The sequence below is a fragment of the Sciurus vulgaris genome (genome assembly GCF_902686455.1).
Source record: "Sciurus vulgaris genome assembly, chromosome: 5".
Classification (NCBI taxonomy): Eukaryota; Metazoa; Chordata; class Mammalia; order Rodentia; family Sciuridae; genus Sciurus; species Sciurus vulgaris.
This window is the reverse complement of record NC_136465.1, coordinates 68927887-68955339: the sequence shown is the minus strand read 5'-3', so window position 1 is coordinate 68955339 and position 27453 is coordinate 68927887. Positions and strand designations below refer to the sequence as shown.

The 27453-nt window shown below is 43.6% G+C and overlaps 1 protein-coding gene across 21 annotated transcripts in view; it reads right to left on the bottom strand.

Moving 5' to 3' along the window:
* CACNA1C (calcium voltage-gated channel subunit alpha1 C) overlaps window positions 1-27453 on the bottom strand; it is a 724379-nt gene that overhangs the window by 98484 nt on the left and 598442 nt on the right. For all 21 annotated transcript variants that reach the window (XM_079140298.1, XM_079140296.1, XM_079140300.1 and 18 more), the window contains 7 exons: window positions 22655-22815; window positions 21504-21729; window positions 7342-7549; window positions 6283-6403; window positions 4250-4364; window positions 3423-3543; window positions 3031-3100 (listed from right to left, as the gene is read on the bottom strand). In XM_079140298.1, the coding sequence (XP_078996424.1) occupies window positions 3031-3100; window positions 3423-3543; window positions 4250-4364; window positions 6283-6403; window positions 7342-7549; window positions 21504-21729; window positions 22655-22815 (1022 nt within the window). The remainder of the gene's footprint in view (window positions 1-3030; window positions 3101-3422; window positions 3544-4249; window positions 4365-6282; window positions 6404-7341; window positions 7550-21503; window positions 21730-22654; window positions 22816-27453) is intronic.

Here is a 27453-nt window from a genome sequence, read left to right as displayed (position 1 = left end):
GGATATTGGGACGTTGGTCCTACCTGTTTCTTTTTCACTTGTGCTCCCCCTATGATGTGTGGCCTCACCACAGACCCAAAGCAACAGCACCATCTGATCAAGGACTGAAACCACTCTCTCTCTCTGTCTCTCTGAAACAGTGAGCCAAATAAAACTCCCCTTAAGTTGATTATTTCAGGTACTTTATCATAGAAATGGAAAGCTGAGTAACAGCAAAGGTAAAGAGATGCAAAGAACCAAGAGAAATGAAGGCAAAGCTCTACAGGAGATTAGAGAAGAGTGGCTCCATGATCACTCCAAAAAGTCAAAAGAATTCTGCAGAATCAGCAGAGTTTGGGAACAGTTTTTTCAGTTCCAAAGCAAAAGCATCCCTAGAATCTGCAAAGCCACCTCAGACAGTGTCATGCTGGGTCAGCAGAGAGTCATTTCTATGAAAGCCCTCTTAGTGACAGTGTCCTCATTAGTGCCTTTTCTCCTTGACAATTCTTCTTTGATTTCATTAGGGCAATAAAAAAGAGAAAAACCAGAAGTCTACTTAGAACAGTAGAACTTGAGGTTATTATCACAGATGCATGCATGAGGTGTATTATCCTACAACCATGTGGAATGGACAGGTCTGGGCCAGACTATATCTGGATGTGTGTGTGTGTGTATGTGTGTGTGTGTGTGTGTGTGTGTGTGTGAAGACACTCAAGTTCAGAATGGGGAGGCTGAGTCTTGAAGGCCAGACAAACCTGGGATGGGATCTTCTTGGGGCCCAGAGGAATAATTTGGCCTACTATTATCTTGCTCTCTCTCTGTCTCTGTCTCTGTGTGTGTGTGTGTGTGTGTGTGTGTGTTCTTTTTTCTTTTTTGCAGTGCTGGGGATGGAACCCAGGGCCTTATTCAGGTTAGGCAATTGCTCTACCACCGAAGTGCACCCTCAGCCCCTATTATTGTCTTCCTTTTTAAACTTTTAAAACACGAAAGTGTTTTACATAGATTTTGCTCCATACTCTGCCCAGAACCATATATACACTCCTAAGCTGGCACATCAAAATGGCTTTTTCTGCTATCATGTCCCTCTCCCATGGTGGGAGTTCTATTCTTCTCACTTAAATAAATCCCGCTCCATTTACCCTTGAAATAAAAAGAAAAAAACAAAGCAAAACAAAACAAAAAATCATACAAGCAGTGACTTGTATAGGGAGCCTCCCTACGCCCAGTTTCAACATCTATTGCCATTTCACCGATTTTGTTTCACTTGCTTCTTCTGCTCCCCCTTTTAGGGGGGCATTTTAAAATCAGTTTCTAAATATTTCAGACATAAACACTTCAGTGTTTTAAAAACAACTACCATAATATTATTATACCAATGTGATTAACAACATCTACTCAAAATCATTTAGTTCCCAGTCCATATTCAATTCCCCCATATTATCTAAACAAATCTCCTTTTAAAATTTAAGCTGCTTTTTCAAGATTCAGAAAAGATCCTCCCATTGCGTTTATTGATACTTCTAGCAAGTTTCTGAAATTTTGTGATAGCTCTCCTCATCTCCCCTATGAGGGTTTTAAGACTTCAAAAGGCTCAGTGTCCCAACAGGAGACACTCTACTCTCCTTTGTATTTAAGCCCAAAGACACCAAATCTTACTTCCCCTGAAGGGAGAGGAGAAAAGTGATGGTGTGGTGAGCAGGGAGCCAGCTTCCAGGATTAATAGAAAACACCTTTAATGTCCTTGCAGATCTGAAAGACAACTGGTGCATGGAAAGCAACAAGGAAAATCTAACTACTCAGAATCCATAGAAGGTTTTCAGATATCCAACTTGATTACCAGCCTAACCTACACAGAGAAAGGTCAGTAAAAGCCATTTTAGTGGTGTGTGTTGACCTCCAGCTTGAAGTTGGTGATAAATCTGCAGCTCTAGATTGCAGGAAGACAAGTCCAAAGGTTGTCCCAGGGACTGGGCTTCAGGAAGCAGGAGATGTTCTGCAGGAAGCATGGGAGGGAGAAACTAGGATTCTGACATTAAAATCCTCTGTAAGGAGACTGCCTGCCAATTCACACATCTGATAGACACACAAGAAGATGGTGTCAGCAAGAGCTCTTTTTATGATAAGAGACCTGAAAGCATCTTACAGAGCAACAAGTGGGACATCTGTGGTGACAGCTGTCTTGGTACTCAGCAATATCTCCTGAGCAAGGGAAAGGTGGATTTGGGACTGGCTATTATTATTAGGCCAGCATAACGCTGCCACATATGCTATACCAATAAATTACATGAATTAATAATGGTCACATAGCACATGATATAATAAAACCTTAATTGGACATAGAATTCAGCTTCCAAAGGACAAAAAGAGAAGTATAGAGGGAGATGGGACAACAGGAACCCAAACTTACTTAGAAGGAAGAAGTACTATCATTCTACAGGGTAGCAATGGGGGATGGGAGGACTACAGATCCTAACCTGTTATATATTTTATGAAGAACTAGAAGAGATTAACTCCGAGGCTCCAAACACAAAGTAATGCTTTGGGGTGGAAATGTTAATTACACTGACTTAATTACTACGTATTGTATACATATGTCAAAATAATTATACTGTGCCCCATAAATATGCAAAATTATTACATGTTAATAAAAATTTTAAAAGCATTTAAGGAAATGGAAATGTTAATTATTCTGAATTGATCATTACACAATGTAGGCATGTATTGAATTATTGCTTGGTACCCCATATATTTGTACAACTGAAATAATAACTTAAAAAATAATTAGAAATGATTAAAATTTTCAAAAAAGTACTGCTCAAATGTGTTCTTATTTAACTGGATATTACTATTAAAAGGAAACCAGAATCAAAGTTTTCCCCAAGACGGCAATGGTAATGCTCCAATATACAGCCTAGACATTTAGCACTGCAAGGAACTTGTAGAGGGATACTGGACCATGGGTCCCCAGGGCACAGCAATCCCGTATGGCTATAGGATTTAGATCTCTTCTCCCAGCTTCCCAATCTCAGGGTTGGGCAGTGTGACTTTTACCTGCAGCCTCTGGGTTTGGGTAGGGACTTTTATCCTCATTCTCATTGGGTGGAAGGTCATCCATGTTGATCTAGGCAATTGAAGGAAAGAGGAGGAAGAATTAAGTCAGATATATTCCACAGTTTTGGGGGCTCAAAACAGCCTTGAAATTGCATTTTGTTCAGTGACTGACCTCAAGTATATGTCCTTGTCACTGTACACACCCCCTTAACATCAGCAGAAGGCTGGTTCAACCATTGTGCCTTCTCATCACCACCCCCCCCAGTCCCCTGCTCCACCCCCAAGGATTCTCTGTCTTCTGAGTGGCTTCCTTCTTTCTCCATTTCTTGGGTGACTGGTCTTCTTTCCTCAGTGACAGTCTCCACAGCTCCTGGAAGGAGGCAGTTACTCACCTTGGTGGTGGCAGGGGACTCTCCATCAGCAGTAATGGATTTTAGCTCAATTTTCTCCTCCTTGGTCTCTTCCACCGCTGGCTTCTCTACCACCTCTTGTTTCTTCTCTGGGCTGGCAGTCCTGGCCGGTCAGCAGGAGAAAAAAACAAAAATGGATGTCTACTAATATGACTGGAGACAGCATAGACAGGAACTACCCTATGGTCAGTTAGGATCATTGGGTGCAGAGCCCCTGGATCTACATTCATTGGACTTTTCCCAAGGTTTCCTGCAAGCATGGCTTAATCCCAAGTGCCACTAAGCTCGATCATGTCTGGCTCTGACTGACATTCTGGAGGCCTCTTATGGTTACTCAGCTGCTTCAGTGCCTAAATCAGAGAATTGTTCTGGGTCTTGTTTAGGATTGGTTCTGGAGGAACTCTACTTGGTACCCAGCAGAGGCATGGCCGAGGACAGTCCTACCTAGACAGCAATGGAATACAGTGTGGGGCCCTGTCTTGCCTCCCCAGCACTGCAAATGGTACAAAATAGTGAGGAAGCACTGCTCCTTAAGCTGGAGCTATTCCCCCTCTGAAGGCTGTCTTTCTCCCCTTCCACCCTATACTCCCATGGCTTCTGCTCTCAAAAGCAACCCCCCAACTTCCTAGACAGGAATCATGATGGTCCTTGCTTCTGAGCAATGCACAGGCATTAGGGGAGGGAACTGACTTACTGCAGGAAGCCCAAGACCCTGTCTCTTCCAAGAGGATGGTTCCTAGTGAGTGGTGCCATGCCCCTTTCTCACCAGTGGGATGGTATTCCTGAACTGGGTGAGCTTAGATGGTTACCTGGCCAACTTCTTTCTTTCCTTCTCTTCTTCCTCTTCCTTTTGGGCAGAGGTGAGACTCTCGGCATCAGCCAGGTTGTCCACAGCAATGGCCAAGAATACGTTCAGTAGGATATCTGTTTGTGTCCATTTTTAAAGAAAATGACCTTGGCTTTGGGGTGTTTGATGGGCACAGGGAGCAGGGAGGGCGTATGACATGCAGAAGTAGAGTTCCCCAGCAGAGACTCATGTTGAGGGGTTCAGAGCCCAACATGTCTCTTTACCTCTTCCTTCCCCATGACCCTGCTCACTATCTGGAGTTTTCTAGGTGGTTGAGATCAGGATAGCTTGCAGGCTGGAGCAGGGCTGGAGGTGAGGAACAGGCCCTGCCTTGCTCTTTAATTGCTGGGTTTCATTATTGGTTTCCCCACTGAGATGACTGGCTGTAATTGACATTATAAGCAGTATTGTCTCTAGCAGAATGCAGAATGCTCATAAGATCTGTTCATTATAACTGGGAGCCGAGGAGGTGGCCTGTATCTCTGCCAACTCTTAATGTGAGCTTGTGCATACAAAGACCCTTGGAGGGTCTGGCTGGATCTGGCCAAAAATTTAGGAATTCCTAACTGAAGCAGTCATTTGTTTCTCCCCAGCCTGCCTCCCCACTTCTTACCAAAAGAAACACTGTGGGTCAGAAAACTGCTAAGAAGGTATAGCTTAAAGGTTTTAAAGTTAGTTAAGTCTGACCTTCACCCCTGAGCACCCAGAAACTCACACTATTTCTTAGACAAAGAAGCTGAAGCCCAGGCAGGTGGAGGGCTTATATAAGGAGGTTACTGAGGACCTCACCCTTGGGCCCTGAACATGGTAGGGGCTTTGCATGCATCATCCTGTTCAAACTCACAATGACCCCTTAAGTAGTGGTTACTATATTCTGTTACAGCCCGAGAATCCCTTATTTGAAATGCCTGGGACCAGCAGTATTTCTGACTTCAAATTTTAATGATTTATATATATATATATATATATATATATATATATATATATATATATATATATAATGAAATTTCTTGGGGACAGAACCCAAGTTGAAACAAAAAATACATTTTTATATATGCCTTGTCCACCTACCTGATGGCAATTTTATATAGTATCTTAAATAACTTTGTACATGAGATTTATGATGCGGAGTTTTGCACTTATGGTGACATGTTGATCAGAAAGTTTTAGATTTTGGATTTTGGGCTCCAGGTGATCCACCTGTACTGCAGTTTTCAGATACTGAGGTAGTGCTAATTTGCTGGGGCCTTGAGCTGGTAAAATGGGAACCTTTGTCTGTAGTTTTAGTGTCTGTGTTTTCTGCATTAGCTGAAGGTGGGGTTTGATGCCTAAGACTTAGGCCAAAGCTGTTTCTATTTACAATCCAGGCTCTGGACAAAACTCCCATGGGGTTACAACCAGGGGTAGAAAAGAAGGACCTGTGTTTGAGACCCTGGGACTTGCCCATGGTCAGGATCAGGAAGGATCCACTGGGTCTGCCTGTGACTAAAGTCCTGGAGAACAAGTTCAGAGACAGGAGTGCTGACCAAAAAGCAGAGAGGAGAGATGAAATTCATTTCAAGGATGATGGCTCAGTCCTCCTTCTCTGAGCAGGTGTGACAGCCCCAGGACTGCCAGAGCCCCCATCCCCAGGGGCTTTGTATCCTGTCTGTGAGAGTGGCTGCACACATCACTGGGCCAGGGGGCACCATTCACCTAGCTTAGGATCAGAACATGCCTCCCAGAGCTGGGTGAGGAACATCAAGTTCAGGAACATCAGTGTACACCCTCCCCTATGCCAAAGCTGTGGGCTTCCATCCAGACCCTTCCCCACAATAAAGTGATTCTAGGCTGGGCCATGTTTTCTTCCCAGGGCAGCCTACCCCAGCTTGCCTGGGGCCCTGTGGCTGACAACCAGTGTTCAGCCCAAGCCAGGGCCTGCAGATGACACCGGTGTGGCATCATGCTGCACGCTGAGTGTGGGGCAGCAGGGGTGGGGGCAGCAACAAAGGATACAATTTCCACAGATGAAGAGGATGATGAAGTAAATACAGACTAACATCCCTGGAAAAGAGGGGCCGCCATAAGCCATGATCCCATCATACATCACCGAATTCCAGTCCTCCCCGGTCAGGATCTGAATGACACATTCCCACCAATAAGGGACACAGTGTTAGACCAACAGCAAACCCCAAAACTCCCCTGCCCTGCCCCACTATGTGAACACAAATCTCTTTTCCATTTGTATCCCTCCTTCAAGCCCCCAATTCTCCTCCCCAGTGTTTCTACACTATTGACCTGAGCAAGTTTGACTCTATCCTTAGACAAGATGCCTGGCCACTGGCAAAGATTGCTTGAGGAGTGCTGAAAAGCTTTGTGGTCAAAATCTCTCCTACAGTCTATGTCCAGTGCACGAGATGATCACCATTAGGTCCTCCTTGGGGGAAGGGGCCAGGGCCCCTTAAATGTGTTCACAGAGACAGAGATGTGCTACAGCCATTTGTTCCAGACATTGGCCATTGGACATCATCCTTTGATTCTGGCAACATGCACATATTATTTAATTTTCACTAGGAGTCAATCTCCTTTAAACTTAAATAAGTGCTACTTTAGCCTTACTGTAAGCCAAAATAGGTATGATATCCCAACTCTCTGAGCTACTTATGTCATTTCCCAGGGAAAAATATGGTGGAGAGGAAAAACAGAACTCCATCAACCCTCCATTCCCCAAAATAAGGAGACCACTTTTCTTTTTTCAGTTTGGGGCTTTTATGAAGATTTCATTTGAATAAAGGTTTCTATGGCTAGGAAAGCATTTTTAAACTGCTCAACTAGATTTCTTCCACCCAATGGTTTGACCACTAGAAGAATTCCAAGGGAGTTGGATGGAGGGGAAGCTACAGAAAGAATTGGAGACACCAGGGTCATGGACCTCCCATGGCTGAGCTAGGCTGGTTTTGTTCCCAGTGAAAGGGAGACACTTTCCACCACCCTTTCCAAGTCTCCTTCTTCCCCCACCCCCAGCTCCTCCACCACAGAACCACCCTCAGAATCCTAGAAGAGAAGAGTCCATACCTGAAACACAGTGAGGAGGGACTGGGGGAAGTTATCAAATGTGCTCCTCCGAGTCTGCATCTCATCAAAGTTGAACTTTCCTCCAAAGAGCTGCATCCCCAGGAGGGAGAAGATGATGATAAAGAGGAAGAGAAGAAGAAGCAGGGAGGCAATGGACCTCACAGAGTTCAGTAAGGATGCCACCAGGTTGCTTAAGGAGTTCCAGTACCTGAGGACCAGATGAGGGAGGTCAGCCTGCTTCCCTCTGCCTTCTTTCCCATCAATCCTCATCCATGTGCCCACTTAAAGTTATAAGATGAATCTCACTACCTGCTCTTTTTCCCTTTCCTGGGGTAGGGGTGGTGGTGGTGGTGTGAACTGAACTCACAATTAGAGTGCAGAGCTAGTAAGTTCAGGTTCCAACATCAGTAATGTGTAATGATGAAGAGATGGGGTGCTGGGGTCAGAAGCCTGAGTTCCCACCCAGCTGGGTCAGCTGCTGGCTGCATGTCCCTTTGGACAAGCCACTTAGTGTCCCTATTTTCTGCCTCCCCATCTGAAAAAAAAATGGAGATAATAATAGCATGTACTTCATTATGTAGCTGGGAAGTTTGCATGAGGTAATCCCCTCACCCCAAAAGGTCCACAGTATAGTGCCTGGCCTACAGTTGTTCAAAGTCAGTAATTATTGTTTTTTTAAAGATTTTTAAAAATATTTTTAAGTTGTTGATGGACCTTTATTTTACTTATTTATTTATATGTGGTGCTAAGTATGGAACCCAGTGACTCACACATGCTAGGCAAGCACTCTACCACTGAGCCACAACCCTGGCTGGCTCCTAATTAATATTATTGTCACTGTTCAAAATCTTCAAACAGAAAAAAAAAATCATAATTTTTTTCTCCCAAAAATGTCAATCCAAGGCAGCTGCCTCACAGAGGTATATGAATTAGGTCACCTTTGGGTAAGAGAGGGTACAAGGTTTAGTGCAGTTTCCTAAGGATTACTATTTATAAAGCCTTTTCTTTGGAAATTCTGATTCAGTAGCTGTAGTTAGGGTCTCAGATATCTGCATTTTTAACAAGAACTCACAAGACACTGATAAGCAGATGCATTTGGGGAAACATTTATCACAACAGTCTCACCATACCCATTGGGGACAGCTCAGAGCAAGTGTCCTCCATGAACAGGGTGAGGAGCTCTGCACTGACCAGAGGTGGGTGTTGGGTGGAACACCTGGAAAAGAAATCCCACTCCTCATGGTCATGAGCCCCTCCACGGTTTGTACACTTGATCTTCATGGCTCAGGGAACGCTGTTCTCTTAGAAAAGTGTGAGGAGGGAATCTACCAATGGCTCCTGGTTGTGGCTTGGGCACTTTGCAATGGTTAATTCAGGATCAGGAAATGCACGGTAGCAATAGGGACACAGCTCCACATGGGCCTGTGCCTTTCCCCAGAAGCTCTGCCTCTGGCCTGCCTGCCTTCCAAAGCACTGTTCTGATTCCCTCTAAGAGAGTCCCAGTTCATCACCAACCCCATCAGGGAACTGCTTTTTCTACTTTGGTGCATGACATGTGAACCACCCCATTGCTGCCCCACAGCTGAACCCCAGCCCAGGTGCTTCTATCCAGAGAATGCTTTCACATTAAGTGACAAAGCAGATGGTCCAACAATTTGGATGTAAACATGAACTTGTTCCCAACCTGGGTCTTCAACGCTGTTCTCTCCCTAAAAAATCAGCCTGTCCCCACGTTTCTTTTGCCTGCCAGTCACAGTGGCCAAATTAAAGATTTGTTTTGAAGATAGAACTACAGCATTGCTGATGGAATGTGAGAGAGACATAAAGACTGAACCCTCTAGTTCTCATGTTTGCAGAGCATTCCCATACATTTGTATTTGTATTTGTATCTGCTCCATAAATGCTCTTACATGTTTTTTATTTGTGGCAGTCTTATCTCATCAAAATAGATCCACCAAAATAGATCATTAGTTTTGGAGGGCAGAAATTAGAGAGTTTATTTTAATTTGTTGCTCCTCCCCCATTTCTCCCATCTTTGTCCTTAAATAAATTCTGTACAACTCAGTCTGTGAATTCAACTTGACATGACCATAGCCATCTTGAGTCATAACTACCATGGTTGTCCCAGAGCAGCCCTAGTGGATTTTTCCTGCATAGCTTCCCAGCAAACCATCAAGAGACAAAACCATTAGAGTCATATATGGGGCTTTATAAGACTCTGGCTTCAGGGATATACCTGACTCTTCCATATTGTCTTAAGATAAACCAGGTACATTCTAGGCAGGATAGTCACATTTGTCCTAACCCACAAATATACTACTTTTTCTGACTCAAAGTGCAGGGGTCCTACTGGTCTTGCTGCCACCCAGGACCATGTTTCCATCTGTAAATCCCCCAATAAACTGCACTCTGTGCAGATCTAGATCTATCTGCCACTCTGTCTTGGGTCTCAAGGTACCCTGGGGCTGGTCCTCACACTCCTGGGCTGGATTTCTCTGAATCACCCAGCAAAAGTGACAGGCTGCCAGGAGATTGTGGTGATATGCTTCAAGCGAGACATAACAGAACCTCTTTAGGGGTAGAACGCCCTCCCCACTTTTATTTACAGGTGTTTTCCAAACCTGCCTGGAGAGAGAAACCCACTCAGTGCTTTATGACTTCCTAAATGCTGATTCTCAAGTCCCAACTAGAACTGTGGAATCATACTCTGTGGTGCTGAGGTTTGATCTGCACAGAGTGCAATTTACTGGGGGACTTACAGATGGAAGTATGATCCTGGGTGGCAGCAAGACCATCGTGATTCTTAAGCAGCTGGTTTAGCACTTGTCAATAAGCTGGAATTTAGGAACCATTAACTTCAGAGTATATTGATAATGAAAATTTCTAGCTGTATAGAGAGGTGAGTATCTGTGTGTGGATTGAGGTCATAGGTCCCTGAGAGGTCCTCTGTGTTCAACTGCCATGGAATATTCTGGAAAAGTCTCAATAGCCATGACATTGGAACCTTAATTTCCATGAGGTACACAGACATGTGGGAAATAATTCACCATAGGCTTGTAACTGAGGTTCAGAGACAGCCATGGGAACCCTAAAGGGAGACAGAGAAGAAGGCCCTTGACTTTGAAGAGAAAGTCACCATATATGGAGTAAGTTTGGCAGAATGGACTAGACTAGGAGGCAGAGAGGAAGGTGGGATGGGAGAAACATTTCCTGACCCTTAGAGTGCCTGGGGCTTCAAGGAAGAGGAGTCTGAAGCAAACTGAGTCATCAGGAGAGAAGAGCTCATTGGGAGGCCTGGGCAGGAACATGGCGCCTGGTGAGTACTCTGGAGGCGCTGAAAGTGGATTTGGTGTTATGAGTGGTCATGGTCAACAGTGGCAGACCATGAGGCAAATGCTGATTTAAAGTGTTAAAAGATCAAAAGAGAACTCTATTCCTGTGCTACCCCCCACCCCCACCTTCTTTACCCTGAGGGCTATCCTGGAAAAGTCCTGGCTTCACATGGTGAATGGATGGTGGTTCATAACATCACTGTGGTATGACCAAAGTACCAATTCCCCACCCATCACCTTCCTCATCTCAGAACATGAGAATCGGAGGGGCCAGCCTACATGCCTCACCCTGAACCCACATCAGCAAACTCCATCCTCAAAACAAATCCTAAATTTGGCCAGCTGCCTTCACCCCTATCACTCTCACCCAGTCTCTCATCTGAATTTATGGGATAGCCTCTTACTTGGTGGCCCTGCCTCAATCCCAGCTGCCTGTCACGGTTTTTCCCAAACCACAGTAGCATCAGCAGCATGCTCTTGCAGCAAAAGCCACATCAAGCTTCAACTGCACTTTGGTACTCTAACCAGTGCTTTGGCTCCTTGGAGTATAAACTCCTGAGTTCTCATGAAGGTCCAACTGACCTTCAAGGTCTGGGTCCCACTGCTTCAACCACCTGCTATGCTCTTCCTCTCTTGGTAACTCCACTCACACCAGCATCCTCACTGATCCCCCAAATTCCAATGACCCACCTCCCTGGTCCTTGCTATTTCTGCTCTCTGTCTGCAGGGTTCTTCAGCACCCCTTAGGATCCTTGAGTTCTCTACCCTCCCAGAGCAGCTTTCCCTGACCTCCACTCTAATCCTGTATACTGCTTTCAAAAACATCACTTATTAGCACATGATAAGTCTCTTTTCCTTCTCTAGAACATAAAGTCCAAGTGAAAGGGAATTCATTTGATTTGTTTACATCCCTAGTGCTTGTACTCAAAAAGGTGCTCAACTAGTATTCTGTTGAATGAATGAATGAATTTTACTCAAGTGTGGCACATTTAAACTTACTGAAGGGAAAGACCAGAGGCCCTGGAGTCACAGACACCTCAGTGTGTGTGTGTGTGTGTGTGTGTTGAGAGGTGGTGGCAGAAGTCAGGTAGTTGGACCTCTCATATATATACCTAAGTTGAACACACAGTGAGCCCACCAGTGAGGAATGGTTGTTTGTACCATCCCCCATGTCATTCCTATTCTTTTAGCTTCCCTAAACCCATGAGTAGGGAGCTCCTGATATTCCTGACTGTTCCATCCCAAGACCATGTATCAAATTTATATGGATCAGTTTTCCTACAGAAAACAGGGTGGCCATGGTATTGAGATCCTTGGAAAGTATCCCTGAAAGAGAACACATGCTCTTGGAGAAGAACTTCCATTCTGGTGAGCATATGCTGTCTCTGATTAGGAGATGACTATAGCCAGGTACACAGGCACCAGCATGCCCACCACATGAAGGATACCTGGGCTCAAAAGATACTGCACTTTGGACCAGTAATGTGGCTTAGACAAGGTTAAGACAAACGGCAATCATGGTTGTTCATGCACAGACAGTTGCTTCCTTTCAACAGGGCAAGATGGAGTAGTGCCTCAAGGTTGGCCTGCCACCTGTACATTCTCTTGCTTTGGAAAAGTAGTAAAAGAGACAAGCTTGAAACCAGTGGTCTGGCATTGTGAAGGGTATCCAGTTTGCTGAATTGTCATCTCTAAGCATGTAGAAAAGCACACTCCAGGAGACAGACCAAGGCATTGCCAAAAGGATATTGAGGCAAAAAAGACTAAATGGATCCAGAGCTTCATTATCATCAATATAGATGAGATCTGCAGGTGCTCAGGTGGCAGCTTGGTGGAGGGGAGGGTGAAGGAAGACCACTTAGACAAAATGGCTAGCAGCCTTGTGGTCTGCAAACTCTCTCCTCCTTATTGCCATTCTGACTCTCATGTCCATTACTGCCATGACCTGAAGATGGGATGATGTCCTCATGTCCCAGAATAAGCTTCCTTTTCAGAAAGAGTAGCTGATGGTAAATGAGTGGGGTTGATGGTGTATTAACAATCAAGATAGGCTTTTATCTTAATTAATTAAAAATATGAAATGTACACACTCACACACCAAAAAAGGAAGAGCTCTGGAGAAAAGCAAGAAGAATCAGAACAAAATACTGGGTGTCTCTGGCCACAGACTTTGTAGGGAACTTGAGGACACCTGAGCATCAAACTTCAGAACAGGGCATGTGCACGTCCCCAACCACAGTGGCTCATCATGCAGTGTGCAGAGGCCCATGGTCATCCTGAAGCCTCCTGGGACCCTCCCCAGACACACCACCTGCCCCACCATCCCTGGCATCAACTTTCCTTCTCTGTTCTCCTGCCACTCTGGTCACCTTCTCCAAAGTATGAGTCTTTGCTTACCCTGTTCCTCATCCAACTCAGCTTGCTGTTTTCACTATAAACTATGGTACATTTGAGGCTTTTGACCTGATCAAGTGTTCCACTACCTAAGTTCTCTCCTTCCTTTCCTCTTCTCCTCCCCAGCCTTCTTCAAGACCTTCGACTTGTTGAATTACCCACTTATCCATTCCCTATGGTTACCTCATCCCTCCAACCTCTCCTGGTTAAGTACCACCTCTGTTCAGGGACACTTTGATCCCCATCTGTTTCTCCCTCTGGGAGTCTGTCTTTGAGTTCGGGGCTCTGCGAATTTTTCTTCCTCTTCTACAAATACAGAGTAAACCAAGCCTTCCTTGCACTGGAACTATTTTCTAGCAAACCTTTACTTTAAAAAGTTCAGGCGTGGGCTCTTTACTTTTCTTTTTTCTGGTATAACACAGAGCTTTGAACTTGCTATAAATAAAATCATTTCCAAAACAATGGCCGTCTATTGCTTTGGATGCTTTGCTAATGCCCCCCACATTATTCCCTCTGTTTCCAGGGAGGGTCATAACTAAATTTATACGTTCCAACCCATTTTATCATGAAGGGTAGAAAAAAAAATCCTCTTAGTTTGGTTGCCAAGTGATCTAGTATTGGAAGAGATATTTAAAGCAAACATCATGTGATAATTCTGAGGTGCAGGGCTTTGGGAAGGTTCTGGAGTGAGAAGGAATGGGTAGCTAGGTAAGTGCCTGGGGAAGCAGGTAGAATTCAGTCAGTGAGTAGGCTCAGCCTGGCCCTCTCCACTCCCTAGAGCAGCTACAGAGATGCAAGGGGTGGGTGTCCTTGAATCAGAGCTTCAGTGAAGTCAAGCTCTGTTCCTTGAAGAGACAATGGGGTTGCGAGGAAATCAGTGTGGACAGGAGGATGAAGGGACACATCTTGAGCCTGGAAGAGCCAAGAGAATTCTAGACTATCTCAGCCAGTATCTTGATACAGCCTCAGACCCCAAGGCCTTCTCTACCTCTTCAGTCCCCTGCTGGTACCTGCCCCTGCCCCTCAGTCCTAGCAAGGCTGTGAAGCCCATTTTATGTTTTCCACTTGGCTAACAAGTTCAAAGGGCTTGTCTTCCCTGTTGGCATCAGGGCCTTAGTCACACTGAGGAAGGAACCTGCATGGAAACATAACCTGGCCAGAATGATAAGGCAGTTTGGATTGTCTCGGGACTGGCCTTGGGAGGGTGCCCTCTGAGTTTTTGGACCGTGAGGCTACTAGGATTTCCTCGTTGGCCCCCTACACCGAGATGTGTCAGGGTTAGGGAGGGAGCACCTTCTTCCTCACCTGTTTCTGAATCCCAGCAAGTGACACCAGTCAATACTGTCGAAGAGGAATAACTACCCTTCCACTGTTAATCAGCATGCAGGCTCTTGAGTCGTGAGTTTCTATCTCACAGATCCCTTGCCTGGGAACTGGGAAAATGCTGAATACCTCTTTTAATAAAGGCCCTTAATGAGCTCAGAGGCTCCATGAGTCCTGGAGGAGAGTGAGGGTAGCAAGGTGGTGGAGAGAGCTGGAGGTTGTTGGGGTGGGAGTGGTGTTCACTGCCAGACTCTGGCAGGGATAGGGGGGCCTTTAGAGCCTGGAGAATTTGTGAATGGCTTTGGAGCTTGATGGTGCCCATGATTCATGTGTAACTGTGGCTGTGCTGAGTCAGCCTAATCTCACATTTCTGGGCCTGGAGGGCATTGCAGGGCCTGGAGGGTGCTGCAGGGGAGGAATAAAAGAGAGTGATTGAAGCAAGTGCTACAGGAATCTTGGTGCATTTAAAAACCAATTACATAAAAAAAAACGAGATGTAATTAGTAAACTGAAAACATATCTGGATCTAATCTATCTATTGGAAGGCCCTTTTTCCTCCCCACAGAAAGATATGGACCTGACAAAGAGTAAATGCACTAGGTATTGAATCTTGGCAACCATGAAGCCCTCAAAGCAGGATAAGAACCCAATCATCATGTGGCTAGAAGGTCGGATGTTATGGGTAATTTACCCCTCAGATGATAAAGATTTTGGCCATGTGCATGCCTCATTGTTCTGAGTTTAGAACTCTTTGTCTTCCTTATTCTTTCTTATTATGTAATTTCCCCCTTACAGCACTGTGAACACTCAGTAATCAATTGACTTACAGTCTAGCACAGGATTCCCAGTCTTTTTTTTTTTTTTTTCCATGAGGACATCTGGATGGATGATATTCATAGGCACTGTATACTCCTGAAGGTGTTCTCAGATTTTAGAGTTGGCAAAACCCCAAAAATGTAGCACACTAATAATTCACTTTCCATCATAATGATACCCTTGAGACTTCTGTTCCTTCAGGCAACATGGCCTGAACTCAGTCCCTCCTGGTCTGCCCATATAAAGGCAGTTGGGAATGCAAGTCACAGAGAGTGATGCTGCTGCAAGGACAATGTTGAAATCCTTTTATTTTTAAAGAATCCATTCACAAACTTTGGCACTTTAGCTCTCAGATTGCTATATACATTGCAAGCAATATCAGACTGCTTTCTATCCATTGTTCAAATGCTCTGGACATGGCAAGGTGTCATGACCACCATGTTGAGAACCACTGATCTAGATTAGTAGTTCCCAACTCTGGCCCATGGGCCCTGAGAGCAGGGAGAAGGGCAGCATGGAATTATAAGAAAGGGTGTATGAATCCATAATTCCATCTAGCATTATAGTACTCTAGGCTGACTTACATGTCCATTTTCATATTTAAAATGCATACAGATGTGAAGAGATTCATAAAAATCAAGTTAATTTTAAAAGTTTTGCTCAATTCATAGTCACTCTTACCATTGTGTGTTCTCGTCGGTCAAGAACTATCAAAGTATGATTGTTGAGTGCTAGGCAGGAACTCATAGAATTAACACCTGTGCCTTAGGGGGGGGAGGGGAAGAGAGAGAAGCTGCTACATCCCTTTCAGTTATTTTTTGTTTGTTTCAGATAAGTCTTCAGGAAAAAGGACCAGTTAAACCAGCCAGATTACCCCTAAATTACTCTTCTCGGTGATCCAGAGTGACCTTGTTCATTATAATCTCATTATAATGCTAAATTCTCCAGAAAGGATGTGTTCCCACCCACGATTTTCAAACACACATGCAATATATGAAGACACATGATCTCAATGCACACATGTGCAGAAATATGTCATCCCCCACCTGCGATGGTAAGTCTCTACAGTATGAATATGCATGTGTCTCCCTGATAAAATCCCCTTGCTTCTTTTGTTTGGAAAAAACATCTGCACAATGTTAGGGACTACAGGACAGAGAAGACAGAGGAGAAGCAAGGATCAAGGTTTTTGATTGCATATTGAAGTCCACATTTTAAAACAAATGAGTGGACAAAGGATAGCAGTGGGAAATGGGGCCAGTGATCCTCAAATTAAAGTCACTGTACTATCAACACAGGACTCCCCAGGAGTTGCTGACCAATCTGCTGAGGCGAGATCTTCCGTGAGCTCCCTAAGGAGTTCTGTCAAGTTTGAGAATCATAATTGCTGGTTTAGCATTGTAAAAAAAACTTCTTCTGTAGTAGTGAGACATTGCAAAATATTCTCAAGGGGTTTTAAAAGGAGAGGAGAACTATACCTGTTTGATGACAGGACCACAAAGGTGACCCATGTCAAGGCTGTTTAATGAACTATAATGTCTACTCACAACCCACAGTGTGGACAGTCCCTGGGTTACTACAGTGATTTTTGCCTATAAGTCTGGGTTGGGAGATAAGGTTCAGAGGAAGCACAGGATACTCAGCACAACCAGTATCTTTGCAGTTTTCCGGAAGTCTCCACAGAGTTTGGAGACTTCAAAAAAGGAAGATGACACCTTTTGCCCAAATAACTTCCAATTAAATAATAGAATTATTCTGTTTACAAACTTTCTAGAGATTTGAAAATACTACTAATCTTTCTTGTGGAAAGGCTATGAAAATCTCTCTGATCAAGACAAATTTCGAAAAACAGTTTCCTAGCCATATTTTTGAATTAAGAATAGATAAATTAGTGATGCAAGCAGAATGAATGCTCAGTCTCCTCAAGATGCTCTAACAATATCTAGCAGCGTTTTTTTTCCATAGGGAAAAAAAATCTCAAGGTGTGTACTTTTGAGAATTATTTAAAAGACATTGAAAAGTCCAAGTTAAAATTAGATTTTACCAGACTCCAGGAGCAGTAGGTTGAATTAGCAATTAGCTAACAAGAACCCATATGCAAAAAATTCTTTAGGTCCCATCTCAGGATGCAGAAAACAATGTAGTTCAGTGCATCATGGTGGGGTCAAGAGCACATATGGTCTGAGAGAGGATCTGATTTTTACTCCCAGTTGTGTAACCTCAGGCAAGTGACTGAACTCTCTTAAATCTTACTTTCCTCATCTGCAAAATAGTAATACTAATACTTATAGTACCCAATCCTCATCTTAGAGGTGATTGTGAGGGTTATTGGAGCTACTGGGTGTCAACATTCGGATCACCCTTTCTGGTACACAGTGAGCCCTGATGAGGGCCTGTGGTTATTACTATTGCTATCTCTACCCCTTATATTATAAACTGGGGATTTTCAGTAATGCCAATATATTCAGGATGATCAGGAAGAGCTCTTCTGGGGGCAAAAAGGGAAGGAGGTTGTTGTACTAGAGTGCTGGATGTGTAGATTTAAATTCTTCATGCCCTTGAAATCCCTCACCTGATATTAAACCTTCCCCAGGGACTTGCTCCTGTTCCCAATTTGCCATAGCAGCTATTTCCCCCACATGTACTTTGTCAGCTCATCATGTCCTGTCTTAGAGTTTCCTTAATCTTTTCATATGCACAGTCTTCACCTCCCAACAAGACTATAAATTTCTCCTGGGTCCACTTCATACCGTCCTTTTTTTTTAAACCTTTCAGAATTCAACACACTGTGCTCATGAGCCACATAATGATGCTTTGGTCAATGAACTGTATGAATGATGGTCTGGTGGTCCTCTAAGATGATTTCTCCTGTGACATCACAGCCCTTCTACTCTGTGTGGGTTCTCTCTATAATGTGCACATGGTAGTGAAACTGCAAAATGGCAGAGTTCTCAGAACATACCTCTATCACAATGACAAAGAGCTGCATGTATGGTGGATAAATAAATGAGTATAAGCATGTGTATGTTACATTACCATTGGCCCTTTTGTCCTTCTTCCTTCTCCTGATAAGAGCAAGGAGTCTCACTAAACTAATCATAAAAACTCTGGTTATTGAGTGCTTCCTGTGTCTGGCAGTGAACGCAACATTTAAAGGCCTTGTCTTGCTGGAACCTGTGCATATTGGATGGTTCCTGAGAGAATTCTTAAGAGAACAGAAACATTCGGGGATGCTTTGCAGGGCCCTGGTGACTCACTCAGTCAAGTTTGGAATACCCTGAGCCAGCTATGATGAGCTCAGTCCTTGAAGTGGAGACACCAGACTCCGTTGCTTTCTTCCAACACAAATCAGTTGGTGGATTTAGTGCTCCTATTATCAAAGTTTCCGCAGAGCAAATATCAGGGGAGTGTCTCAAAGAGATTCTTAAGGGGCTTCTGCCTTGGGGGCATAGTTTGAAGGGCTTCCTCCAGGTGTTCCTGACATGTCCTTCTTAGTGACCACAACCCACATTAAGAGAGCATATTATACATATATCAGATATATCTCAAAGGGGTTTTATGAAATAATGCACATGTTAGGGGATGCCCTCTGATGTTTTCCATTCTATTTCATTCTTTCATTAAAAATGATGATTGTGACAGGAAGGAGGGAATCCTGTCATTTGTAGCAACATGGGTGGAACTGGAGGACGTTATGTTAACGAAATGAGTTAGGCATAGAAAGGCAAGTACTGCATAGTTTTACTGATATGTGGAAGCTAAAATTTGTTCTCAAAGAAGAAGAGAATAGAATGGTGGTTACCAGAGGCAGGAAAGTGTGTGGGGGAGAAGGGGATGGAGACAGGATGGTTAATAGGTAAAGGGGGCAGTTGGGTAGGAGGAATAATTTATAATGTTCTGTAGCACAGTAGGATAACTATGGTTGACAACAATGATTGATTGTTTCAAATAGCTTATAGAGAGGATTTTGAATGTCTGCAACACAAAGAAACAGTAAATGTCTGAGATGCCAGATGTGCTAAGTAGTCAAATGTAATCATTACATGGTGTATACATGCAATGAAATGCCATACTGTACTCCAAAAATATGCACGATTACTACATGTCAATTAAAAATAAAAATATTAAGTAACTAAAAACAAAGCAAATAAATATGAATTATCATTGTGAAAATGTGGAGAAATTGGAGCCCTGATACTATATACTATTGGTAGGAATATAAAATGATCCAGTCTCTGGAAAACAGCTTGACAGTATCCTAAAATCTTAATCACAGAGTTATCAAATGACATAGAAACTTCATTCCTCAGTATACATATCCAAGAGAAATGAAAACATACAATTTATTCAAAGCCTTGAATATGACTGTTCACAGCAACATTATCATAGTAGCCAAACATGCTAACAAACTGAATCTCATCACTGATGTATGAATAAGCACAATGCGATATATCCATACAATGGAATATTATTCAGCAATAAAAAAATCTTATACATGCTACAACCTGAATGAACCCTGAAAATATTACACTAAGTGAAAGAAAACAGTCATGGAAGACCACGTAATACATGATTTATATGAATAGTTCACAACAGGCAAATCTACAGAGACCTAAAGTATTAGTGGTTGTCTAGGGCTGGGAAGGAAGGCAAGAGAAATGAGGAGTGATGGACATGTCCTGAGACCAGAATGTGGCGATGGTTGCAAACTCTGTGAACAGACCAAAACCCTCTGAATGATACATTTGAAAGGGTGACTACATGGCATAGGAACTATATGTCAGTACAGTTATTTAAAATGATGGTTGTGATCCAATGAGTTGGTTTCACCTCTCCAGATGGACCACAGCACAGCCGAAAACTGTCTTGGAGTAGGCTGCCCACTCCTGTCCCCCTGTCCCAACCTCTTCATGAGAATCACACCTGCCCTGGAGAGTGAGGGAGACTTCAGTCTCTGGGTGGAGGGGCTCAGCGTGTGGGAGAGGGATGAAAGCCACCTGTGCCACCACACCCATCACCTTGCTCTACAGTTAACAAATCTCCACTGGATTTGCAGCAGCCCACATCTGATTAAAACACTCCATTTCTCAGCCTTCCTAACAGTTGTGGTGGCCAAAGAGAACAGAAACCCTTGGTGAGATTTCTGGGAGAGATGTTTATCTCTAACTTTAAAAATTGTGCTAAAACGTGTATAACACAAAAACGATCATCTAAACCATTTTTAAGTGTATGTTTCAGGGGTATTAAATACACTCATAATGTTGTGTCAACACCACTACCATCTCTAGAACTTTTCATCTTGTAAAAAAAAAACTTTGTACCCACTTTCCGTTCCCTTCCGTACCCCGCCCTTGCACTCACTCTTCCACTGTCTGCCTCTATGGTTTGACTACTCCATGTAAGTGGGGTCATGCAGCATTTGTCTATGACTGACTTATCTCACTTAATATGTTGTCTTCAGTGTTTATCCACTGTGCACCACATTGCAGAATTTTCTTCCTTTTTAAGGTTGAGTGATATTCCATTGTAGGAATACACCATATTTTGTTTAACCAAATGTTGATGGACACTTGGTGTGCAAGGACCTTCTAGCTCTTGTGACTAATTGTGCTATAAACATGGATATTCAAATATATTTTCATGATTCTGATTTCAATGCTATTGGGTATATACCTGAAGGAGGAATTACTGGATCATATGGTAATTCCCCTTTTAAAAATTTGAGGAACTGCCATACAGTGGCTACACCATTTCACACTCCCTCCCACAGTACACAATGGTTCCAGTTTCTGCATATCCTCCCCAATGCCTGTTAATTATTTTTTAACATTATCCTTCCTAATTGGTGAGTCTGGGAGAGATTCTTGGGTGTAAGGAAGGGATTGGGTTCTCCCTTTTGCCCCTATTTTTACTTTCTGCCTTGAATTTGAACATGATGGCTCAGTCTTCAGAAGCCATCTTGTGACCTAGTGGTGGAATCTGCATAAAGCTGATGAAGGAAATGTCAGAGGAGACTGGGTCCCAGTCACCTTAGTGGCCCCCTTTTGGGCTTCTTATGTGACTGAATCACTGACTTGCTTGAGACACTAAGTTGAGCCTCTGGTGTTAGCAACCTACGAGATTTATAAACAATATGCCACCCAAATGACCCAAAGCTCCTCTCTGTTGCATAGGAGCTGAAGTTAGACTCTCCCAGAAACAGCAGCTATTCTTCCACCCAGGCCTGCCTATATCCCCTGCCTTCTGGAAGACTTCTCCCAAAGCCCTATTTCCAAGGGAAACTGAAGCATCACATACCTTGTGATTTTAAATATCCTCAGTAGCCGGACACATCTCAGCACAGAGATGCCCAAGGGAGACATGATCTTGGTCTCCACTAGGATGGTCTCTAAGATGCCCCCACACACGATGAAACAGTCAAACCGATTGAAGAGGGACACAAAGTAGGCCTGTAGGCCCAGGCTGTACATCTTCAGGAGCATCTCTGCAGTGAAAAGGGCCAATAGGGCCTTATTGGCCGTGTCTGGCAGTTTCAGGAGAGAAGTGGGGTCCAAGCAGCAGGTGAGAGGGGAGCAGAGAGGGAAGAGGAGAACAAAAATAGTAATTATCACATCTGGAGAAAAAAGACCCAGCACTCCCTTACTCCCTTAACACTTCTCCCACCCACGCCTTTCAGAACAAACAATTAGGGCAAATCCAACAGGAAAGGGATACCTATTTAAATCATAATAAACATTTATTGAACATCTATCACGCATCAAAGGCTTTGCATGCATTATCCTGTTTACCCTTCACAGTATATTCTGTGAGACTTGGAATTCTAATTATCAAGCCCATTTCCTAGAGATGAGGAAGGAAGTTCAGAGTCCGGTAATCTGCCCAAGTCAACCAGCCAAATGTGGAAGTCTGGCTGTCCAAGTATGACCTTTCAACCACTAGACTAATTGCCTCCCAGGATTCTGGAATGCAGCTCCCTTCCCAGGAAAGATGCTGCATGGTGGACCCCCTTCTAGTGGTCCAGAACAGGGTGATGAGTCCTAAACAGTCTTTGGGGACAGTTCCTTGGGTTCAGGTGCTATTTTCCTCTTGCCCATCCTCATCTCTTCTGGGTGAGGCCACCTGGAGGCTGTAGTAAGGCCAGATGAATTCAAAATCCACTCCTGGAAGTTGGCTGCTGAGGGTGTCAGAGAGTTAAGCAAGCTGCAGCTTGTGTCTTTGTCACCCAAGCCCAACAGGGACTGTGAGGGCAGGCAGATGGTATGGGCCTAGTCAGGCGAGCTATGTCTGTTTATAACAGGGTTGTGCATTTGACTATGTGGCATGTGAGCTGCCAGGTCTTGGTGTCTCCAGCAGGGCACTTGCTATCAACCTTTTGCCTGTGACTACCTCAGGACACAGGACTGAGTTAGCAAGATTCAACTGGGATAGAGCCAGGGGCTGTGGCTCACCTTGCACTTCTGTGAGCCAGTGAGGCTGGTTGTAATGCTCTGAGGCAATGGTGAGTGTATTGAGAAACACCAGGAAGATCACAAGCCAGTAGAAGACATTAGACTTGACTGCAGCACGGCACTTTCTTCTGCAGAATCGATTCCATCTCCGCCAGTAGCGACTGGAAAGGGGGCAAGGAGAGAAGGATGGGGCTGGCTGTGAAATCCAGATTTCTGTCACTGTAAAGCATACCACAGTGGCTTCTGTTCACTCTTAACTGGTGTAGTCTTACTAGAGTAGAAGAGCCTGGTGGCAAGGAGAAAAGATCTCCATCAAGTTCCTGGGCTCACTGCTTAGTTGTGAGACCCTGAGAATGCCCTTGAACTTCTCTAAGCTTTGGTTTCTCATCTGTGAGATGGGGATAGGGCCACCTCACAGTGCTGTTGTGGGCATGGATAAAATGCCATGTAAGGCATCTAGACCAAAGCTGAGGTGCTCCATAAATCAAAGTGACTTTTTTAAAAAATAATGGCATTATTATAAACAGTATTGCAAATATCAAGAGGAATTAGTAATAGTGGTTGGTGGTGATAGTGATAGGACTAGTAAAGGTTACCATTAACGAAACCACCAATATGCCCAATACCATCTTAAGTGCTTCTCAGACTTCTCTGCAATTCTTTAAATAACTCTGCAAAGCAGGCATTATTCTCCTATTGTAGAAGAGAAAACTATGGGCCGTGGAATTTGAGCAGGTTGACCAGTGTTCTAGGAGTGAGAGCCAGGCTTGGCTTTCTCCCCAGCCTGGTATCATGGTCCTTACTTTATGCAGCCTAACCATTCAGAGCAAGGATTATCTGCATCAGAGGCTCTTGGCTTTTATGGAGCCATGGAATCTTGTGGGAATGTGATGAATATTTAGATCCTCTGTTTGAAAATGGACACACACCCATGCACACACATTTACATAAAAGTTCATGCAGTACACAGATCCCTTGATGTTCATTTTTGGTCCATATAGTGTTCCCAATCTCTTGAATAGGGGCCTTTGTCAGTGATTCTCAAACGCAGCTATACCTAGGATTACCTGGAGAAGCTTTAAAACCCATCTGACACCCCTAGTACCCAGATTCCAACAACAAATCAGTTGAATTTGATTTTCTTGGAGCCGGGTATTTTTAAATAGTCCCCATACACCACTGGCATTTTTTACAAGTTCTCCGGCTGGTTCTAACATGTAACTATGATTGAGAAGCGTGAGGTTGGATGGTCCCAAAGACACTTTTCCATTTATGATTCTGTGACACAGGGGCTTACAACCTATTCTTGGTTTCATCCTCTTCATTCACTGACAACATATAGCTACATAACTAACTCAGTAGATGATGTAGTTAATAAGCGCCTACAATGCACCCAGGAATGAAGGATGGGATGCTGAAGATGTGTTAGGAGGGAGACTGCAGAAAGCCATGCCGAGGACTTTTTCAGAAAACCAAATGTCCAACTGAAACAACTACACCGTTGACTTCTTCAGGGATGGTATGAGGAATGCTCTTCCAGTTGTCTGGGTTGGAGGTGATGAACACAGAAGCTTTATTAAGGGAAAAGACACTGAGTTGACAGTAGTGTTGAAAGCAGTACCAACAGGTAAGGGAGGGAAAAATTAACCAGGGTGGTTGAACACCATCTCTAGTGAGCAGCCAGCCTAGCAGGTAAGGGGGCACTTACCTGCTACACTAGAGAGAAGAAACATCTTGAGAAAATTAGCCTCCAATGCACTTTCTTGCAACCTCTAGACCAACCACCTTGGATAATAGTGAGGATATAGAGAGGGACAAAGGTATGGGACAATGAGTCCCAGGCATTGGGACTCATTGAAGGGTGAGTTTCACTGTAATTTGCCAGATTTTGATACTGAGAAGTGCTAGCATGCCAGGGCATAACTCTGATCTTTTGGCAATTATGATTATTAATATTACAGAGAAATTTGGTAATTTTTTTTCCTATAAAGTGAATTTTGGGGACCAAGTCATATTTAATCTTAAATAGCTTACATTATATTTGCAAAGAATATGTTTTAAATAGACACAATTTCATAATACAAAACTCAGAGATAACTGTTATTCAGAGTCCAAATCAATCAAGTTTGCTTTCTTTTATAGTATGTTGAAACTGACTTGGAGTTAGTTTAATACTAGGAACTCCACAAAGCCCCTCTTTTCTCTAGTTTCTGGGTAGCAGCTGTGGGGTGTTATAAGGTCAGACTTGTCACATGGATCTGGAACTGCTTTGCCCCAGTCCCATTAAATCAGGTTGCTCCTGCGCAGAGCTGTTCAGGAGAGTCACGTGGATTAGGGCTGGGGAGGGGGTGGGGGTAATTACTATCCAGAGAAAGTATTTAAAGATAATTATACACCTCCCACTCTTCAAAATATAGCTTTGCTTGACAACTGGTTTCCTGGCAACACTTCTTACTGTATAATAAATGTAATGGTTTATTAAATGTGTAAATTTATTTGTGTGTTTACATATGCATGGAGGTTATAGAAATTAAATGATAAAATAGGGAGGAGAAATTTGCCTGCTATTCATGTTCCTTTTGCATTAACTGCAAGTCATTTAGTAGAGAAATAGAAGCTCCCTATGTAGACACAGGAGAAAAGGATGGATGAGAACATGTTGAAGCTCCCTCTCTAGACATCCATACTGTTGCACTCTGCTCCCTCGACCCTGGCTTACCTTGCCTTCTCCCAGTACTGGGCCTCACTCCTGCTCTCCAGCCACATAGAACACTCTCCCAGGGCTTCCACCTGCTGTCTCCATCCTCTAGGCCCTGCCCATCCTTTAAGGCTCAACTTGAGACTTAGCTTCTCATGATGAACTTCTAGTCTTCCCAGCCTTGGCACCCCTGTATCACTTGTCTGCCTCACTCACTTATGCAAGAAATGTTTATTAAACACTTACTATAGATTAGATACTCAATAGTTAATACTGTAGACACAGTCTACATCTGCATGAAACCCATGAAGGAGACAGAGTAGTAAGTGAGGAGGCAACACAGCATGCCATGTGCTGGGGAACTCTGCAAACATGCCACTGAAGCACATAAAGCACATCCTAGCCAGCTGTGGAGGAGCCAGGAGTTTGCCAGAGGAAATAACTTGCCATGACCTTGTATTGTTAGTTAGCTTATATGTGTATGGTTCTTGCCTATACAATGAGAGTGAAAGAACCATAAGAGGAAGGGACAGTGCTTACACTTTGTTACAGACACCTAAGTACTTAGCACAATCTATCCCACATAGAGGGACATTCAGCAGACAGATCACATGAGCTGCAGAGACAACATAGATCTACTAATTCCCTGAGGAAGACAAGGCTTAAGCCTTGTCACTGAGCCCCTGTGACCCAGGGAACAGGGTGGAGTGAGGAGAGTTCAATACTCCAAAAACAGTTTCTCAGCATGTAATTGCTGACAGCCATCTAGAAGAGCTGATGACATGAAAATAATGAACATGTCAGGCTCTCTCTAGTGGCCAGAGTAAGTTCCCATCTTTTCTTTATCAAGAAGGAGAATGGACAGCAGAGGAAATCATTACTTTGAATTCTTCTATGAATTAATAACTTCAAAATGGACAGAGATTGGGGCAAATTTGGGTTTGTGCCTTGTTGCTTATGGCATGGCAGAAGTACAGGGAACCCTGGAGACAGGGCAACACAGTCCTCAATGTTAGAAACCCATGAGGTTCACTTCAGAATTCTGCAGAGTTGAGGTCCAGAACTCCAACAGATCATCTGAAGCACACCACCAGGTTGCAAAAGACTGAATCATGATTGTTCCAGATCTGTTTGCATCCTTGGCTGAACTGTAAGCCCCACATGTTGCTCATTCTTTATTTATCTAGTTCCTTTCAGTGGAAACCTGGATTACCAAGGGAATACTCTAGTAATGCCTTAATATTTTAAGTCTGCTAATTTGCCAAATTTTCCCTAAAAGCCCAGTTCTAATAATTCTTTTAAATAAACCGTGACTTTTTAGACTTTGTATCATTCAGTCTTGCATGTGGACCAGGCCAGTTTGAAGATCAAGTTCTATGTCACTGCTAAATTCTTCCACCCAACCAAGAGAACTATTTAAGACACTGATAATTTTGGAGGCATTTCCAATCTATTGCTGGCCTCTGCTATTCCCCAACTGGACACCATCAAGAGGCTTCTGAACCTAAATTAGGTGACTGCCCATTGATATTTACTCAGAACTTCTAGGGTCACATTGTCTGCGGCAGTGGACACTAGCAACATGTGTCTATTGTGTACTTGAAATGTGGCCAATTCAAACAGAAAAGTGCAGTAAATGTAAAATACACACTGGATTTCAAAGGCTTAGCATAAAAAAAAGGAATGTGAACTTTCTCACTAAAAATGTGTTGAATTAATTACATGTTGAAATAATAATGTTTTGGATACACTCCTGGTTTAAATAAAAGGTATTAAGACAAATTCCTCCTGTTTCCTCATACTTTTTAAACATAGCTACTGCAAAAGCATGTTTAAATCTCCTCTGCAGCTTGCCTTATCACACCTCTAGCACAATCCACTTCATACCCAGGATATAATAAGCTGTGTGGGGACAGAGTTTAGTATTTCTAGGCAGACCTGACTAGAAGGATGACACAGAAACCTCTGATGTGGGCTCATGCATCAGAACTCACATGGCCATCTGTAAGCTGTGTGACCCTGGGCCTCTCTAAGCCTCAGTGTCCTTGTCTACAGGTAGGCTTAATGACTGTACCAAGCTACCAGTAATAGGTCACATGGG